This window comes from Notechis scutatus, chromosome 11 (genome assembly GCF_049901735.1).
Source record: "Notechis scutatus isolate UNSWTSFEM ecotype Mainland chromosome 11, rNotScu1.2, whole genome shotgun sequence".
Classification (NCBI taxonomy): Eukaryota; Metazoa; Chordata; class Lepidosauria; order Squamata; family Elapidae; genus Notechis; species Notechis scutatus.
In genome coordinates, this window is record NC_142019.1 from 1125445 (window position 1) to 1145047 (window position 19603).

Sequence of the window (19603 nt, forward strand, 5' to 3'; positions counted from 1 at the left end):
GTTTCGGGTCTAGGTATGTGTCCCAGATGATCACAGTGCTACCCCAGGAAGAGCCATTAACAAGCAGGCCTTTGAAGGACTAATAACTGGAGCGCTCAGGATCTTGGCTGTAGTGTTTGAGTCTCTGATGTCCAACCTACCTAACGCCAGTAACCAAATTTGTGCACCAAAATTGACTCAAGATACGAAAAACAAGACCTCCCAAGCGGAAATGTTTAACAATAGGATACAAGACCTTATCAGGTAAGAGAACCAATCGGATGTTCCTATTTTGTATTTTCATTCCAATCTTGATTGTGCCTTCTGGAGGGGTTGGGACTACAGGGCCCATCATTCCCCTGGTCAAGCTCCTTTTGGTATTCTTGAGTTATTGTCCCAACTCTTTGGGAAAGTGCAGCTATTTTAAAGATCATTTAATCCTGCTTGTATGGTTTTTATAAGTAACTCAAAAGTGGCGAATATACCTAATGCTCCCTTTCTCTTCCTCTTTTCCCTCAATGACACCCAGGTGAGGTGGATTTGGGCTGAGAGAGAGGGAATGGCCCAAAGACACCCAGCCAGCTTTTGTGCCTAAGGCCGAACTAGAACTCTCAGGCTCCTGGTTTCTAGCCTGGTGCCTTCCACCACTACAGCACACTGGTTTTCTAAACTAAATGACTGTGAATATGTCTGTATGCACACATGGGAATGAATGAAAGGCCCAACGGATGGATGGATGAAGGAGTGAGTGAATGGCTGGATGAATTGATGAATGAACAAGAGCCGGTGGTAGTGATTCAAATGCTAGACTAGGGAGTTCTGTTCCTCCCTAAGTCAGGGAAACTTGACTGGGTGACTTTTGGGCCAGTCGCCTTCGTTCACTGGAAGTTTGAGCAACTTCTATCTCTCAGCATTCTCTCGAACAGCATAGTAGGTTATATAGTCTATTGCCTTAAATAAAAAGGCCTTCAGCTTGCAATGGATTGATTTGGGAGGAAGAAGAGGTGATGATGGAGGAGAAGGAGATGAAGAAGAAGGTGATGGAGGAGGAGGAAGGAGGAGGAGGTGGTGATGGAGGAGGAGGGGATGAAGAAGGTGATGGAGGAGAAGGAGGGGGATGGAGGAGGAGGGGATGAAAAAGAAAGGGATGGAAGAGGAGGGGATGGAGGAGGGGAGGAGGAAGAGGGAGGAGAAGATGGAGATGGGAGGAGGAGGAGGAGAGAAGAAGGGATGGAGGAGAGGCCATGAAGAAGAAGGTGATGGAGGTGGGAGAGAAGGAAGATGGAGGAGGAGGGGATGAAGAAGAAAGGATGGAGGAGGAGGAGGAGGTGGTGATGGAGGAGGAGGAGATGAAGAAGAAGGTGATGGAGGAGGAGGATGAGAGGGATGGAGAAGGAGGGAGGAGGAAGAGGGAGGAGAAGATGGAGATGGAGGGAGGAGGAGGAGGCCATGAAGAAGAAGGTGATGGAGGAGGATGGGATGGAGAAGGAAGAAGAAGGAGGAGGAGGATGAAGGAAGAAGGTGATGGAGGAGGAGGTGGTGATGAAGAAGAAGGTGATGGAGGAGGAGGTGGTGATGGAGGAGGAGGAGGGGATGAAGAAGGTGATGGAGGAGGAGGGGATGGAGAAGGAGGAGGAGGAAGAGGAGGAGAAGGAAGGAGGAGGAGGAGGCCATGAAGAAGAAGGTGAGGGAGGAGAAGGAAGGAGAGGAGGAGGAGGAGGGGGATGAAGAAGAAGGGGTGATGATGATGTTGGTGACGATGATGAGAAATGAAAGAGGGCAAGAGTGATGAGATAGGAGCAAGTATAGCAACCTGCGTTCCTTTCTCCTCTCTCCCTCCTCTAGCTACGTGGTGAACATTGGCTTAATAGAGAAGCTGAGCTGCTGCTTCCTCTCTATCCAAGGCCCGATTGACGAAACCCCCAAAACGGCGGCCTTCTTGCAGAGCTGCACCGCCGCCCTGCATGGGATGTGTCAGCTGTGCTTCGCTGTCAATGGCAGGCAAGTGTGGCGGCCGTCGTTTTTGCCGGTCTCTTTATCAGGCGACGCTGCACCTTTGGCAAGCCCCAGGGGTCCTGGGTCCTAAACCCGAAACTCTCGACCCCTTTAAGCCACTGCAAAAATATCTGCCTTGAAAAAAATACGTCTGGAATGACAGGTTGGAAGAGACAAGAGGCCTCCCAGTGTCAACTCCTGAAATATTTCTACGGCCTTTTTAGAGTCGCCAACAGGAAGGGAGTGGGGGAAAAGGGGTTTGAAAGAGCAGTGCGGCAGCTTGGAAATCGAAAGCGCATGCCATGCATAGTTTTCAAAGATAGCAACTAGGTGGCTGAAGTTTCTGCCACGCAAAATTCTAACTGGAGAGCATGACTGATGACTCTGGGCTAGGGATGTGTCCCATTGGAGAATATGAATTGGGACATTCCCCCAGGGGGTGGGGGAAAACCAGGGTCAAGGGTGACCATGAATGGTGTGTCTCAAGAGTCAGCTACACCTCGGTTGTACTGGCATATTAACTCCCAATAAATCCTGTTTAGTTTTGGAAGTTTGGCTCGAGACTCAGGATTGAAATGGGGGGGAACTGCTGGAACCCCGGCAGGTGCTTCGGCCCCAGGCAGCCTGGTCAAGACAGAAATGATAGGGAACAAAGACCCCAGACCAGCCCTTTTTGGGCAACCTTGGCAGCTATAAGATGGGTGGACTTCAACTACCAGAATTCCCCAGCCAGCCTCAAGAATGGTTGAAGTCAGAAGCCGGCCGGGAAAGTCACAAACGTTGATCACATCACACACACACACCAGGACTTTGCAAACATGATAAATATATGCCAGTTGCCAAACGCCCGGATTTTGGCGGTATGAATGCTGCAGGTTCAATCTTGTTTCCTTGCTGTATTTTTTTTTTTTTTTAATGACATCACAACCTGACCGCCCATCAGCGACAGTGCTTGGAGGGTGAGACGGAGCAGCGTATAAATTCAATCAATCAATAAAAATGCAAGTGACCTCGTGCTCTTTCCTTTGGTCAGGTCCGGCTTTAGCATCTTCGCCGGGACCCACCAGGATCCCACCGGGCTGACAGCGGCTTTCAAGGCCACGGATCTGGTGGGCGTTTTGCACATGCTCTACTGCGTTCTCTTCCACGGCACCCTAGTGGAACCCAGCGCGGCCAACCCGAAGGAGAGCTTCGCGGCGAACACCCTGAAAGTCGCTCTCCAGAGTTTGCGCTTCTTCAATAGTTTTGCTGTGCTGGATCTCTCCGCCTTCCAGGTAAGGTTTGTCCTGAGAAGCGCAAACTGGGGTTTCAGTTCTCTTCTCCGTTTTTTGTGTGCGTGTGACGATTCTGCGCTGCCTCTTCTAACCGACTGGCAAAGCGCGGCCCACTCTGGTTCTGGAGATCCACAACGGCTGGCCAGGGTTTTAGCTGAGCCACACAATCCCCTCATTTTATAATGCCTCGGTAAGGCCATACTTGGAATACTGCATCCACTTTTGGTCGCCACGATGTAAAAAAGACGTTGAGACTCTGGAAACAGTTCAGAGAAGAGCAACCCAGAGGATTAGGGGATTGGAGGCTCAAACATACGAAGAAAAGTTGCAGGAAGTGGGTATATCTAGTTTAATGAAAAGAAGGAACAGGGGGAGACATGATATCAGTGTCCCAATGTCTCAGGGGCTGCCCCAAAGAAGAGGGAGTCAAGCTATTCTCCAAAGCACCTGAGAACAGGACAAGAAGCAATGGGTGGAAACTAATCAAGGAGAGAAGCAACTTAGAACTAAGGAGAAATTTCCTCCACAGTTAGAACAATTAATCAATGGAGGAACAACTTGCCTCCAGAAGTTGTAAATGCTAGAAGTTTTTTAAGAAGAGACTGGACAACCCTTTGTCTGAAGTGGTGCAGGGTTTCCTGCCTAAGCTGGGGGTTGGACTAGAAGACCTCCAAGGCCCCTTCCAACTCTTATTCTATTATATTCACTTCCACAAACCTCAGCTGTGATCTGAATCAAATCAGATGCTGAAGAAGAAAAAAAAGGTTATAAAATCAGATCCAGTCACTTGGTGATCCACTTTACTAACAGTCTAAATTACCACGTTCCATTAGAGTTGTCAGTCCCCCTGGAGTTCAGAAGAGTTGCTTTCTTCAAAAACCATTTGATTTTCCAATTGGAAGGACCTCCTCTTCTCTTTTTCTCTCCGGAGGCACTGATCCAGTTGTGGATGTTCCCCTCGCCCGTTTCTCAAAAGATGCCGGTTTTATTTTCAACTTCCTCAAAGAGCATCTCGCCTTTCTTCCTGTTCAGCGATCGGTCGCTTTCCCTCCCTCTTCGTTATTTTACTTTAAAAAGTCTTGGTGGTGCATTTACGGTCCGAAATGCTCCAAGCATGCATGCAAGTGCGCACACACACACACACACACACAAAAGTAGTTCGACGGGAAAACAAAATTTCAGTGGCAACTTTTCTCAGGATAGCAATCCATTTATCTTGAGTGTCTAAACAGTGGGACGGTGTCAGGGAGAAGCTGGGCAGGGTACTGAAACCGCCATTCAAAGGGGCTGCGGAGGGAATGGTGCCGTTTCCCCGGAGGAGGAGGAGGAGGAGAAGAAGAAGAAAATAAAAAGAATGTTAATGTTTATATACAATCTTTGGTGCCCCAGGGCCGCTTGTTATCGGAGGAGGCTATAAACACCAGAGCCCATCGATCGGAGGGCCTGTTGGGAAAAAGGAACTCTGTCCAAGGAGAAACGTTTACACGTCCATCCCCACTAGTCAATGATCGGGGAGGGGCAGAGGGCACAGCATTTCCTCCCCACCCCACCACCCTTGCGAAGGGCATCGTGGCACGGCTGCGCCCGGCCTTTCAGTAGATTTCAGTTGGGCTATGGGCAGCTTCGTGGCATCTTGGAGGCGTCGGGCCAAAAATGAGTCTAAACAACGAAGGGCCGCTTTCTCCTCGCCTGGCTTGGAAGCTAAACAGACGACATAAAAGGTTTAAAAAACTAAAAAAAGAGGAGGAAGGAAGGAAGAAAAAAACAATGCCAACTTAGACACCCACCCTAGGAAGAAAAGTTAGGCTGATGAGAGAGGAGAGTTTGGGAACTTCTCGCTTCTTCTCCTTCTGCTTCTCCTTCACTCTTCCTCCTCCTCCCTCTTTCTTCTTCTCCTCCTCCTCCTCCTCCTCTTCCTTATCTTCCTCCTCCTTTTCCTTCTCCTCTTCCTTCTCTTTCTCCTCCTCGACTTCCTCCTTCTCCTCATCTTCCTCCTCCTTGTCCTCCTCTTCCTCTTCCTCCTCCCCCTCTTCTGTTTCCTCTTCCTCCTCTTCTTCCTTGTCTTCCTCCTCCTCTTCCGTTTCTTCTTCCTCCTCCTCCTCCCTCCTCTTCCTCTTCCATTTCCTTCTCCTCCTTTTCCGCTTCCTCCTTCTCTTCCTCCTCCTCCTCCTCCTCTTCCTCCTCCTCTTCTTCCTCTTCCTCCTCCTCTTCCTCCTTCTCCTCCTCCCTCCTCTTCCCCCTCCCCTCTTCTTGTTTCCTCTTCTTCCTCTTCCTCTTCCATTTCCTTCTCTTCCTCCTCTTCCGCTTCCTCCTTCTGTTCCTCCTCCTCTTCCTCCTCCTTCTCTTCCTCTTCTTCCTCCTCTTCCTCCTTCTCTTCCTCCCTCCTCTTCCCCCTCTTCCGTTTCCTCTTCCTTTTCCTTGTCTTCCTCCTCCTCTTCTGTTTCTTCTTCCTCCTCCTCCTCCCTCCTCTTCCTCTTCCATTTCCTTCTCCTCCTCCTCTTCCGCTTCCTCCTCCTCCTCCTCCTCCTCTTCCTCCTCCTCTTCCTCCTCCTCCTCCTCCTCCCTCCTCTTCCCCCCCCCTCCTCCTCCCATCTGTTCCTGCCAGTAAGTGCAGCAGGAATCAGATGACTTCCTCTCCCCAGCCTGGAGGATCCAGGGAGATGATGAATTTGGGGCTAGCCGGATCCTGCTTTTTTTCTCCATCCATTTGTCACCCACCGTCCAACCGAACTAAACAACCCCGAGGCAACCACGTGCCCCCCCACCCCCTCCAGTGGCGCTTTTCCCACCAAGAGGCTGCTCCCCCAAAGTGGGCAGGCTTTGATGTCCCTGCCTCCTGCCTCCCTTCTCCCCTCTGACCCCGCATCGCTTTTTCTGGCTGACATGTTTATTAAATAGAGGCTCCGGGCTGCACCGATAAAGCCGGCCTTATCCCGAATCCCTCTGCCGTATAACCTGCCCGCCCGATTTTTTTTCCCCCTCCTCCTCCTCCTCCCACGTCCCAACGCACATTTAAACCCCTCCGCTAGCCAGGAGTCTCTGCGTTTGCTTACATCTTGCCAAACAATTGACATTTTAAAGGGTTGCTCTTTCCAAGTGGGTGACGGAGGCCCTGGGGAAGGGAGGGAGGGAGAAATACATTTGGAGCCGTGCAAATGGGGGCAGAGCTGGCATGCATTCCCACCCACCCACCGGTACCCTTGCAAAGTCCTGGAGAGAGAAAAGGACGGGACAAGTTTACAGAAGTAGCTGCAGCCCCATCCATCAAGCCGCGTTCAAACCTCATGGTGGCTGAGAGGTCGTGTCAGCGGTGCCCCCTGGATTCCATTGGGTGTTGAAAAGCAGCCAGGCCAATCACTTTAGCCGCAGAGCCAGGCGGCCGGCTCTAAAAGACCAAGAAACGGACCAATTGCACAAGAGTGTCAAAAGCTATAAAGCAGCGGGAAGCCGGCTTCGGCGTTAAAAGAGTCTTATTGGGTGTCGTGAGCCGATAGGAAATTGCAAGCGACAATAATGCCCTTATCTGTGTATATGCAGCTTCGCGGGGGTTGCTCCTTTTGCCAGCCAGGGATTTGAAGTTCCTCCTAGCAGGAGGACCATCCCAAGAAAAGAGACAAGGGCAGGAGTAAACACCAGTCAGAGGTGGGATTCAGCCGGTTCTGATCAGTTCTGGAGAATTGGTAGCAGAAATTTTGAGTAGTTCAGAGAACCGGCCAATGCCACCTCTGACTGGCCCCGCCAACCCCATCTATCCTCCGCCTCCCATTGAGTCCCAGCTGGGTCTTCTTTGGTTGCCCTGCCCAGGAGAACGGAGCTGGAAAGCAGGTTAGTGGGGTGGGGAGGGAAGGGGGACTTTGCAGTAACCTTCCCCTGCCACACCCACAGAATGCCACACCCACCAAGCCACGCCCACAAGTTGATTGGCTGGGTCTTCTTTGGTTGCCCTGCCCAGGAGAACGGAGCTGGAAAGCAGGTTAGTGGGCTGGGGAGGGAAGGGGGATTTTGCAGTATCCTTTCACTGCCACGCCCACCAAGCCACACCCACAGAATGCCACACCCACCAAGCCACGCCCACAGCTGATCGGCTGGGTCTTCTTTGGTTGCCCTGCCCAGGAGAACGGAGCTGGAAAGCAGGTTAGTGGGCTGGGGAGGGAAGGGGGATTTTGCAGTACCCTGCCATGCCCACCAAGCCATGCCACACCTATCTAGCCACGCCCATAGAACCAGTCGTAAAAAAAATTTGAATCCCACCACTGACCCCAGTGTATTTGAGCTGCGTATATTTGGGCTTCATGAAAATCAGCCACATGAGAACGTCAATCCATCTTGGCTTCTGTTCAGTGCACACGTAAACATTTGCCTGTCTGTTTAGTAGGCCCATTGCATAAATTCAGCATGCTTTTGTCCTTGATTAATACTTCTTTTCCCACCCCACTGGAAATAGCTTTGGGGAGGAAGCCCCTTCCAACAGCAATAAATGGGTCTGATTAAGCTACGGGGTTGATGTCGGGATTCCAGCAATGGCTCTAATGAAACCATGATTCTCGAGCCAAGCTTCAAAAAAGCTTCAAAGGGTTCATTAGAGGCGACATCCTGGCACTGCCCTGTATGAAGCCAACTCTGGCCTACGTAATTTCCAGTCCCCTGTGACCCTGTTTCCTCCATCCCATCCCCCCTGGGTGTGTCATAAATCACATTCTCCAAGGAAGCACCTTCACTGTCAACGTTCTCCAATGAAAGATATTCCTGGGCAAAAACTCTGGTATTTTAGTTACAATCATTTAAAGATAAAGAGTTGGAATGTACTTCCGCTTTCAAACTGCTCTTCCAGCTTTCCTCTCTCCCCCTCCCCCCTTTTTTTAACGGCAACTACTAAAAAAAGGCATAGGAATGTTTTATGAGTTGAAGCACTTTGTAAAATACGAAGGCAGGTTTTTCAGTCAATCCATTTCAGGAATATTGGGATGAAAGAGGAATATCTATATTGAAAGGAGTCTCTGCTGGTCTGTGACCACAATAAAGATGTTATGACTTGACTTGACTTGACTTTGGAGTTGACAGAATTCTCTTCTCTTTCTTAATTTTATGGATTCTTAAATGCCACCTGAGATACCAAGTCCTCTTGCTATTGGCTAGAACCTCCCCAATTTTTTAGAGCACATTAGGTGGAAATCTCCCCCCTCCTCAAAAAATGGAGAGTAGGCACCAAGCTAAACAAAAACTTCACATCAAACCCTTGGATTCCGTTGGATGTTTGTAGAAAGAGGCACCTACAACATTTCTCTCTCTTTTTTTTTTTCCCCTCCAGTCTGTGGTTGGCTCTGAAGGCCTCTCCCTGGCCTTCCGGCACATCATCAGCTCCTTGCTATGGCACTGCTCCCACCACACCTGCGAAGTACTACTTCACGAAGTCATTGTCTGCGTGGGCTACTTCACGGTCAACCATCCCGACAACCAGGTACGGAGGCCCGTTCAGATGTTTTCAGCCCAATGTTTCCTGACCTTGAACAGATGTTGGGTAACCCATTTGTCTGAAGTGGTGTAGGGTTTCCTGCCTAGACAGGGAGTTAGACTCAGGGTTGGGATTCTACCAGTCCGCACCTATTCGCTAGAACCGGTTGTTAACATTCTAAGCAGTTCGGAGAACCGGTTGTTAGAAGAAATTACTGGGCTAATCCTGTAAGGAAGGCAGGAAGGAAACATTCTGGTGTTGCTTACAGAAACTGCCTCTCCGTTAACCCTTATTACATTCTTGGCAGGAGTAGACTTCCTGTCTCAGGAACTTCTCTGGAGTTTTCCCCCCCTCCTTTGCTGGTACTTTGCTTATGTGAAATGACCATTCAAGGTTACAATGGCACTTTAAAAAGTGACTTATGACCCCTTTTCACACTTACGACTGTTACAGCATCCCCACAGTCATGAGAGGCTAGGAAAGGAGATGCGGGCCTCGATGATATTGAGTTGACCATGCCCAGCCAATAACATGACTACCAAGCCATGTCCACCCAGTCCCATGACCACCAAGACACGCCCACCAACTAAGCCACGCCCACAGAACCGGTTGTTAAAAAATTTGAATCCCACCCCTGGTTGGACTCACTGATGGTGTCATGCTACTGGTTCAGACCAGTCCCGCCGAATCGGTAGTTAAAAAAAAAGCTGTTTTTGTTTTTTTTGTTAACCATCCAACCTAGATGTCCCAAAGATGCTTTTCCAAAAGGCAGCTGGACTTTCTCATTTTTTTCTCTTGAAAACATTTCGTTTCTCAGTTCTGAACTGAAGAATCTTCTTGGGGGAAACCAAGCAAGTCCAGTTTCCCTTTGGAAAAACACCTTTGGGGCAACCTTGACCTAGATCAGGGGTCAGAAACCCATGGCTCTGGAGCCACATGTGGCTCCTTCATGTCACTCCAAATACGTGTCACAACCGCCCATGTGCGGCACCCACCAGCACATGGTTTATTGGCCTTTTCGGCATCACCACCCCGCACCCCCGTAGGCTAACCATGGATAAATCCAAGAAAAGAAACGTTTCACAAGAAAAGGAATCTTTAATTCAACTATTGATGCTAGTTTTGTGGCCACTCAGGAAATAGTCAGGCATGAGAAGTGTTTTTGTGGCTCCCAGTGTTTTCTTTTCTGTGGGAAACGGGTCCAAATGGCTTTTTGAGTGTTTAACATTGCCCACCCCTGACCTGGATGGCGGAGAATCTCCATTGATACCCAACCTATCTAGAAATTGCAGAAATTGCAAATGTTCTCCACTCCAAAGCAGTGTCACAACGCCTGGCAAGTTGGCAGGAACTTCACGATCTGAGCTCTCGTTTATATACTTTTGGAGGGGCCGGAAAAAAAAAAGATTTAATCTCCTTTTATTCCCTAACTAGGGGTGGTGGGAAACTACCTCTCTCCCACAAAATCTCCCTCCCTCCCTATTCGTTAGCCCATTTCATCACTCACCCGCTACGCCTGCTGTCGGCTTAGCAGGTCCCACGATGCCACGGAAGGGAATCCTGGGTCATCAGAACCATCCTCTTCAGCCCCACTTATCAACGACAAAGCCAATTGGGGAGGCTTGGCCAAAGAGCTACCCTTTCTTAATTAAAAACATCGCTCTTAATTAACAGGCTCCTTGCCTCTTGCGAGGCTTCAGGGGGAGGGGTGGACCTCTCTTTCTCTCTGGTCTAATTAGTCAAGGCCACCATTGAGCTCATTTGCATTTTATATTGGACAGTTGATAATTAAATTAACATGAATGACAAACGGGCTCGTTTCCTCTGTATCGCCGCATTGGGAATTTCTAAAAAAGAGCAAAGAAAGACAGAAAAAAAAACCTTTGCATATTCATTTTTATTTATTTTTTACAAGGGGGTAGTTTTAATTGGACCACTCCGTGCCCAGTGGAACTACTGGGACTTCTGTGGGGAGTGGGGGGGCAGGGGGCATAGTTGTTTGGCACCGGGCATCACCCCGAATTATAACTCTTGAGAGCGGGACCCCTTCGATTCTGTAACACCTTCGTCCCTTGTGCCACCCATCGTGTAAACTCGCTGGATTCTTCTTCCTTTTTCCCCCCACCGCGTATATGTTTTTACTCCGTTTTCGGCGGCAGGGGCTTTAACCGGAGCCTAGCGGGAGATTGCACCCCTCTTGGCTATGGTCACCTTTGCCAAAAGCCAGCAAAAAAACCGGGCACGCCGGCAGTCATGGGGTTCCATTTTTTTTCCCCTACTGGTTCCGTGAGAGAGCGTTTCCCGCGTGCGCACAAGCGCTCAAAAGCCACTTTCGGTGTCAGTGCTGGTGAGCGGAGTTGCTTTTCTAGCTCGGCTGAAGCATGGCAACCCACTCCGAAGGCCGTAAGAATAGATGTGGCATCTGGTTCTTTGTTTTGGTTTGAGCTCTGCACCCCACCTGTTGTCTTCATCTAAACCAGGGGCCCCCCAAACTTGGCAACTTTAAGCTATGCTGGCTGGGGGATTCTGGGAGTTGAAGTCCACAAGTCTTAAAGTGGCCAAGTTTGGGGACCCCTGGTGAGAAGTGGGAAGTGAGTGTTTTTGCATCTTCCCTTCTTTCGAAGTCTTCCACTCCCCCACACCCTTCCTTACTTCTTCCTTCCTTCCTTCCTTCCTTCCTTCCTTCCTTCCTCTCTCCTTCCTTCCTTCCTCCCTTCTTTCTTCCTCCCTTCCTTCCTCCTTCCTCTCTCCTTCCTTCCTTCCTCCCTTCTTTCTTCCTTCCTTCCTCCTTCCTCTCTCCTTCCTCCCTTCCTTCCTTCCTTCCTTCCTTCCTTCCTTCCTTCCTTCCTTCCTTCCTTCCTTCCTTCCTCCCTCCCTGCTTCCCTTCCTTCCTCTCTCCCTCCCTCCTTCCTTCCTTCCTCCCTCCCTCCCTCCCTCCCTCCTTCCTTCCTTCCTTCCTTTCTTCTTCCTTCCTCTCTCCTTTCCTTCCTTCCTTCCTTCCTTCCTTCCTTCCTTCCTTCCTTCCTTCCTTCCTTCCTTCCTTCCTTCCTTCTTCCTTCCTCTCTCCTTCCTTCCTTCCTTCCTTCCTTCCTTCCTTCCTTCCTTCCTTCCTTCCTTCCTTCCTTCCTTCCTTCCTTCCCAGTGGTTAGAATGCAGCATTGCAGGCTAGCTCTGCCCACCATCTGGAGTTCGATCCTGACCGGCTGAAGTCCACAAATCTTAAAGTTGCCAAGTTTGGGGACCCTTGGTCTACGGACACAGCCAAGGGAAGTGAGTTTTTTGCGTCTTCCCTTCTTTCCAAGTCTTCCACTCCCCACACCCTTCCTTCCTTCTTCCTTCCTTCCTTCCTTCCTTCCTTCCTTCCTTCTTCCTTCCTCTCTCCTTCCTTCCTTCCTCCCTTCTTCCTTCCTTCCTTCCTTCCTTCCTTCCTTCCTTCCTTCCTTCCTTCCTTCCTTCCTTCCTTCTTCCTTCCTTCCTTCCTTCCTTCCTTCCTTCCTTCCTTCCTTCCTTCCTTCCTTCCTTCCTTCCTTCCCAGTGGTTAGAATGCAGCATTGCAGGCTAGCTCTGCCCACCATCTGGAGTTCGATCCTGACCAGCTGAAGTCCACAAATCTTAAAGTTGCCAAGTTTGGGGACCCTTGGTCTACGGACACAGCCAAGGGAAGTGAGTTTTTTGCGTCTTCCCTTCTTTCCAAGTCTTCCACTCCCCCACACCCTTCCTTCCTTCTTCCTTCTTCCTTCCTCTCTCCTTCCTTCCTTCCTCCCTTCTTCCTTCCTTCCTTCCTTCCTTCCTTCCTTCCTTCCTTCCTTCCTTCCTTCCTTCTTCCTTCCTCTCTCCTTCCTTCCTTCCTCCTCCTCCTCTCTCCTTCCTTCCTTCCTTCCTTCCTTCCTTCCTTCCTTCCTTCCTTCCTTCCTTCCTTCCTTCCTTCCCAGTGGTTAGAATGCAGCATTGCAGGCTAGCTCTGCCCACCATCTGGAGTTCGATCCTGACCAGCTGAAGTCCACAAATCTTAAAGTTGCCACGTTTGGGGACCCCTGGTCTATGGACACAGCCAAGGGAAGTGAGTTTTTTGCGTCTTCCCTTCTTTCCAAGTCTTCCACACACACACACACACACACACACACCTTTCCACTCCTCCCCACCCTCTCGCTGTAGATGTACTTACATCTGTTAGTCATGCAACCTTTGGCTTAAAGCTTGTTTATTATCTGTTTCCAATGTAGGCTTGTTTATATCCTTTTTAATTGGATTAAGATGACAATCTAGGCAACCGTTGAAAAGGTGTCACCCGTTTTGGTTGTTTTAACTAGCTTAGTTTTGACATACCCCGCGGTGGGGGGTGGGGGGTGCAGCTACCCTTGAGATTTGGGATCCTGGGCCGAGAGCGCCAGTCCATGTAGATGCGTCCCACGAAAGTTTACGCCAGGATGCATTCGTTCCGCTTCTTGTTTTGCACAAACGCATCGTTCATAAACGTGCGAGGAGTGGATCAGTCAGCATCATTCAAGGGTGGACCTGATGTTGCAGCGACGGCCTTCCATCCTTCCGGGGTGGGTAAAAGGAGGAGCCAGATTCTTGGGGGCAAGAGGCTGATTCTGTAAACTGCTTAGAGAGGGCTGTAAAAACCCTGTGAAGCGCTATAGAAGTCTAAGGGCTATTGCTATGGTAGTGCCTCCTCCTTCCTTCCATCCTCCCTCCCTCCCTCCCTTCCTTCCTTCCTTCCATCCTCCCTCCCTCCCTCCCTTCCTTCCTTCCTTCCTTCCTTCCTTCCTTCCTTCCATCTTCCCTCCCATCCTCCCTCCCTCCCTTTCTTTCTTCCTTCCTTCCTTCCTTCCTTCTTCCTTCCTTCCTTCCTCCCTTCTTCCTTCCTTCCTTCCTTCCTCCTTCCTTCTTCCTTCTTTCTTCCTTCCTTCCTTCCTTCCTTCCTTCCTTCCTTCCTTCCTTCCTTCCTTCTTCCTTCTTCCTTCCTCCCTTCTTCCTTCCTTCCTTCCTTCTTCCTTCCTTCCTTCCTCCCTTCTTCCTTCCTTCCTTCCTTCCTCCTTCCTTCTTCCTTCCTTCCTTCCTTCCTTCCTTCCTCCCTCCCTCCCTCCCTTCCTTCCTTCCGTCCTCCCTTCCATCCTCCTTCCTCCCTTCCATCCTCCCTCCCTTCTTCCTTCCTTCCTTCCTTCCTCCCTCCCTCCCTCCCTTCCTCCCTTCCTTCCTTCCTCCCTTCCATCCTCCCTCCTTCCCTCCCTCCCTCCCTTCTTCCTTCCTTCCTTCCTTCCTTCCTTCCTTCCTTCCTTCCTTCCTTCCTTCCTTCCTTCCTTCCTTCCTTCCTTCCTTCCTTCTTCCTTCCTCCTTCCTTCCTCCCTTCCATCCTCCCTCCTCCTCCCTTTCTTTCCTTCCTTCCTTCCTTCTTCCTTCCTCTCTCCTCCCTCCCTCCCTCCCTTCCTTCCTTCCTCCCTTCCTCCCTTCCATCCTCCCTTCCTTCCTCCTTCCATCCTCCCTCCCTCCCTCCCTTTCTTCCTTCCTTCCTTTGGGGGGTGGAAAGGTAATAAATATTCCTAGAAAAAAAATAAGTTTGACTTTTCCTTACCACCACCCCCCCTCAAAAAAAGAAAACCCATATAAAGCTTTTCTAAATGTTAAACCTGGGGAAACAGATGGGCAAAGAGTTTCACACACACACACACACAGATGACATATCCTTCTGATTAAATGGCTACAGCCCCCGGATTTGTTTATAGAGTAGCAAAGAAATAATGCAGATCTAATTTGGGAGCTGGAGAAGGTGCATTCCAGAGCTTCCCACGGGGAGGAGGAGGAGGAGGAGAAATAGAAGAAATAGAAGGAGGAGGAAGAGAGGGAGAAAGAGAGGGAGAAGAGGAGGAGGAGAAATAGAAGGAGGAGGAGGAAGAGGAGAAATAGAAGAAATAAAAGGAGAGGGAGGAGAGGAGGAGGAGAGGAGGAGAAATAGAAGGAGGAGGAGGAGAGGAGAAATAGAAGAAATAAAAGGAGAGGGAGGAGAGGGGGAGGAGGAGAAATAGAAGGAGGAGGAGGAAGAGGAGAAATAGAAGAAATAAAAGGAGGAGGAAGAGAGGGAGAAGGAGAGGCAGGAGAGGAGGAGGAGAAATAGAAGGAGGAGGAGGAGGAGGAGAGGAGGAAAGGAGAAATAGAAGAAATAGAAGGAGAGGGAGGAGAGGAGGAGAAATAGAAAGAGGAGGAGGAAGAGGAGGAGAAATAGAAGGAGGAGGAAGAGGAGGAGAAATAGAAGGAGGAGCAGAGGAGGAAGAGGAGAAATAGAAGAAATAGAAGGAGAGGGAGGAGAGGAGGAGAAATAGAAGGAGGAGGGAGGAAGAGGAGAAATAGAAGAAATAAAAGGAGAGGAGGGAGAGGAGGAGAAAAGAAGGAGGAGGAGGAGAAATAGAAGAAATAGAAGGAGGAGGAAGAGAGGGAGAAGGAGAGGCAGGAGAGGAGGAGGAGAAATAGAAGGAGGAGGAAGAGAGGGAGAAGGAGAGGGAGGAGAGGAGGAGGAGAAATAGAAAGGAGGAGGAGGGAAGAGGAGAAATAGAAGGAGAGGGAGGAGAGGAGGAGAAATAGAAAGAGGAGGAGGAAGAGGAGGAGAAATAGATGGAGGAGGAAGAGGAGGAGAAATAGAAGGAGGAGGAAGAGGAGGAGAAATAGAAGGAGGAGCAGAGGAGGAAGAGGAGAAATAGAAGAAATAGAAGGAGAGGGAGGAGGGAGGAGGAGAAATAGAAGGAGGAGGAGGAAGAGGAGAAATAGAAGAAATAAAAGAAATAGGAGGAGGAGGAGGAGAGGGAGGAGGAGGAGGAAGGCTCTCTTTTATGGAGTAGTAAATAACCTCACCTAAAAGCCTCGAAATGGTTAAAGGGCCCATGGTGCCCTCAGGAAAAAGAACACCGACACCCCCCCACACACACACCCCCAGGAACTCCACTCCTTTGGCTCCCAGTGGATGGGATCCTGTAATTGTCAGTCCAGGCAAGTTATCACCCCACAGTCCCACCTTATCAGATGTTGAGTGTGGTCCTTCGGGGGTCTCCTAGAACGCTTTAAAACACACACACACACACACACCAGCATTCCTAAGACGGTTGGGGGAATTGCAGACCTAGGAAAAGAACACAAATCGGATGGAAACCAGCGTGTTTCTCCTTTTTATTTTATTTCATGTCGTTATTTTTAATTTTAATTTTTATGTTTTTTTTTCTCAACTTAATTTATTATATTTAATTTAATTTATTATATAAGCGCTTAGAGAGGGCTGTAAAGCACTATGTAGCGGTACAGAAGTCTCCGCGCTATTGCTATTATTTCATTTCATTCTTTTATTTTATTTTACTTTATTTTATTTTACAGGTAATCCTCAACCTATGACTGCAGTGCAGCCCAAAATTTCTGTTGTTAAGTGAGACACTTGTTCAGTGAGTTTCGACCCCCTCCCCATTTTCACAACTTTCCTTGCCACCGTCATTAAGAGAATCACTGCAGTTGTTAAGTGAAACTGGCTTCCCCCTTTCGACTGTGCTGGCCAGAAGGTCGCAAAAAGGTGATGATCCCAGAACCCTGCAGCTGTCATAAATATGAGACAGTTGCCAGTTGAATTTTGATGACGTGACTATGAGGATGCTGCGGTGGTCATAAGTGGGGGAAACCGTCATAAGTCACTTTTTTCAGTGCTGTTGTAAGTTTAAATGGTCATTAAATGAACTGTTGTAAGTTGAGGGTTACCTGTGTTTATTTTATTTTATCTTATCTTATCTTATTTTTATTAACTTACGTGCTGCCCATCTCACCATCCGAGACTCTAGGCGGCTTACAACATCATAAAGCAACAACATGAAACAATTGAAGCATTAAAAGCATTAAACATGAAAAATGAAAAGCTTTTTTAAGAGTTAACAAAAAGCAGATAAGAACTTCGCTTAAAAAGCGGCCCATTTCGGGGACCAACAATATACTTTCCTAGCCGGTAGTTTAATCCTCACTCTCTCCATCGTATAAGCCAGGATTCAGTAGCGGAGTATAATATAAAATATTTCTGGACCTTCCTACAGGTTAGTGGCTTTGCCTGCCTGTAGAGCTGGGGGGAAAAACCCCTAAAACTCAAGTAAGCCTTCTAAGAAAGAAGGAGAAAATGAAAGCGGAGACGAAGAAATACTATAAAAACGACAGATGGGAGGTGCCACTAAGGCTGCTCAAATCCAAACTTGTGGATAAGGTTCTTCCTCCAGAAGAAGGAAGAGGTCTTCTGGGGCAGCAGATCCTGGCAGAGATCCTCAAGACGGTTGCCTTGTTGGACATCCCTCCTTTTTTTTTCCTGGCCCTTGATGGAGCCACCCTCTTCACGTATGGCTTTTCCTACTCTTACGACATTTAAATGTTGGCTTCGAGTTTCATTGTTGTATGGAAAGAGTGATTTTGGAGATACCAACAAGCCGGAGCTTGAACGTATCTCTCCGAAGTGCCAACTTAACGTTGCTGCACTCTGGGTCTGGCACAAAAAGGGCAATTTATAAGCCACCAATCAGAAACCCCGTAATCCGAGCACAATTCTCACACCAGGGCTGTGTTCTCGGAACGACAAAGAAACGGCGTGGATCCGCTCCGCTGCGTCTCCGCAGGTTTTTCAGCCGACCAGGTGAGGAACACAGAAATAAACCCTTCCATATTCTTAAAAACAGGCAGAAGGGTCCAACTGGAGAGGCTGCTTTTCATTCAAGAATATACAAAGCATAAAATAGGACCTTTTCCTCCCAAATCGGCATCTACCATGAAGGAATTGAAGCCGGCCTTTTCGTTGACTTTTCCATTGACTTGGAATTAGGCCTTTTCAAGGGGCCTTACAAGCTTTGTTTATTTAAAAAATGTAATATAAACCAAAGATCCGGCCTGTTGAGTCCAAATCTGACACACACACACCCCCCATGAAGTTAGTTGGTTTAGCTGGGGAAAAATCAAAATGTTTCTCGAACCAACCATTTTCCAAATTGTTCTTAGCATGCAAGATTTTGAATATAATATAGAATAACGGAGTTGGAAGGGACCTTGGAGGTCTTCTAGTCCTGCTCAGGCAGGAAACCCTATCACATTTCAGACCAATGGTTCTCCAATCTCTTCTTAAAAACTTTTCCAGTGTTGGAGCATTCGTAACTTCTGGAGGCAAGTTGTTCCACTGGTTTAATTGTTCTAAATATCAGGAAATTTCTCCTTAGTTCTAGATTGCTTCTCTCCTTGATTCCAGTAGTTTCCATCCATTAGGAAAAAATTCTTCCAATGATCCTCCTGGGATTCCGAAAGGATTCTATGGGAACCCAACGTTATTTTTGTTTCAAGAAATATTGGACCTATTTCCACGTGCAATTGTCAGGTTAGGTGGCATTCCTCATCTGCGAAAGCCACCAGCGAAATTGCTTTTCAATTATTTTTCCCCCTCCCAAAAATAAGGAGCAACAGGCAACAGTTCCTAGAACAAATCTTATTTTGCACCCACTCTCAGCCATGTGGCCAGAAAGCATCCATGCTCTTTTTTGCTTTGCTTGTTGGTTTGTTTAATAAGATTGATAGATTTGCGGTCTTCGAACAAAAACAAAAAAAAAACCAAAGCAAGCCCATTAATAATAAAAAAAAAACATTTTAAGTGGCTATTTTGAATTCCACTTCCTTGAGTCAGACAAAGGACAATTATTGCACACTTAGAGAAATCAAGGCAGCTCCGTATCCCTTGGTTAATGATAACCTTCTATATCCCAAGGTTAGATGTGACTTTGCAAAGGATAATTTCAAAAGATGAATTTTCCTTGTAAGCGGCTTTATTTTTATTTTTTTTATTTTTTTGGGAAGACCCTCAAAAAGAAGCCAAGGGTTGGGTTTTCAGAATTAAAATTTGTGAATTGTTGCGAGGTGTTCGGGCAACATAGCAAGCTTGTTTGGAACATTTGTTGGGGGTAATTTTTACCATTGAAAAATCTGTAAAAGAAATGCTTTTTTAAAAAAAAAACACCACAACTTTTGTGTTGCTTTGTATATAAGCAACGCACACCTTCAGCAACAACGAGCCACATCAAATAAAGCTGACCATATTGATTAAAGTGTCTCTTGGAGACTATTAGGACTTTAATTGCAATCCTGCTTTTTTTGGGGGGGGGGGTTGTGTTTTTTTGAGGGAGGGGTGTCATTCAAAGCCACAACGCCTGGCCTGGCACGGAGGGCAGAGACGGTGTCTTTAAAATTCCATTTGGATTTAGAAGACTTAAGGGTTCCCCCTTTGTATTCACTGGAAGGTTTTCGATTTCATTTTCGCTATTGAACTAAAAAATGTGAACTATTGCGTTGTCAATCCTGTGCTTGACCTGAACTGCATTATGAACCGAGAATGTGTTCTTAGTGAATTGTTAAAAGTTCTTTGAAACTTGTAAATCCCTGTAATTTATGTTCCTCTGGCCTCTTAACCATTTCTTTCTCTCTTTTTTTTTTTTTCTCTCTCTCTCCCTTTTTTTGACCTTCTGGTTTTAATTTGGAGGGCACCTTGGTCCTGCCTCACACGCAGTTATTGTTTTTCTGATTTAGCAACCTTAGAAAAAGCTACCACCGTCCCGCAAATTGGAAGAGTTTCTTTGGAGGCGAGAAAGTCATGTATGGGTCAAACAGTTCTTTTGTCATGGAGTAGCATCCTCCACTTCATCTTCATCATCATCATTATTTATTTATTTATTTATTTATTTATTTATTTTATGGCTATAATCTTCCTGTGTGTCCCCCGACCCTCAGCGGATATCGTCCACATTTATTTATTATCAACATTTTGTGGAATTAAATAACCGAAGAAATTTTCTCCGGAAGAAACGAGCAAGCGCTTAGCATAACTTCTCCTCTAAAGTTTGCCTGCCTGACAGCAGTTCCA

At 47.9% G+C, this 19603-nt stretch overlaps 1 protein-coding gene across 3 annotated transcripts in view; it reads left to right on the top strand.

Annotated features, from left to right (window-relative positions):
* The window catches only part of SCAPER (S-phase cyclin A associated protein in the ER), a 101486-nt gene that overhangs the window by 78142 nt on the left and 3741 nt on the right, over positions 1–19603 (top strand). For 2 of the 3 annotated variants that reach the window (XM_087972468.1, XM_087972469.1), the window contains 3 exons: positions 14–243; positions 3008–3248; positions 8557–8706. In XM_087972468.1, coding sequence (XP_087828594.1) covers positions 14–243; positions 3008–3248; positions 8557–8706 — 621 coding nt within the window. Of the gene's footprint in view, positions 1–13; positions 244–1824; positions 1981–3007; positions 3249–8556; positions 8707–19603 lie in introns of all 3 variants that reach the window. The other variant, XM_087972470.1, reaches the window with a different exon arrangement.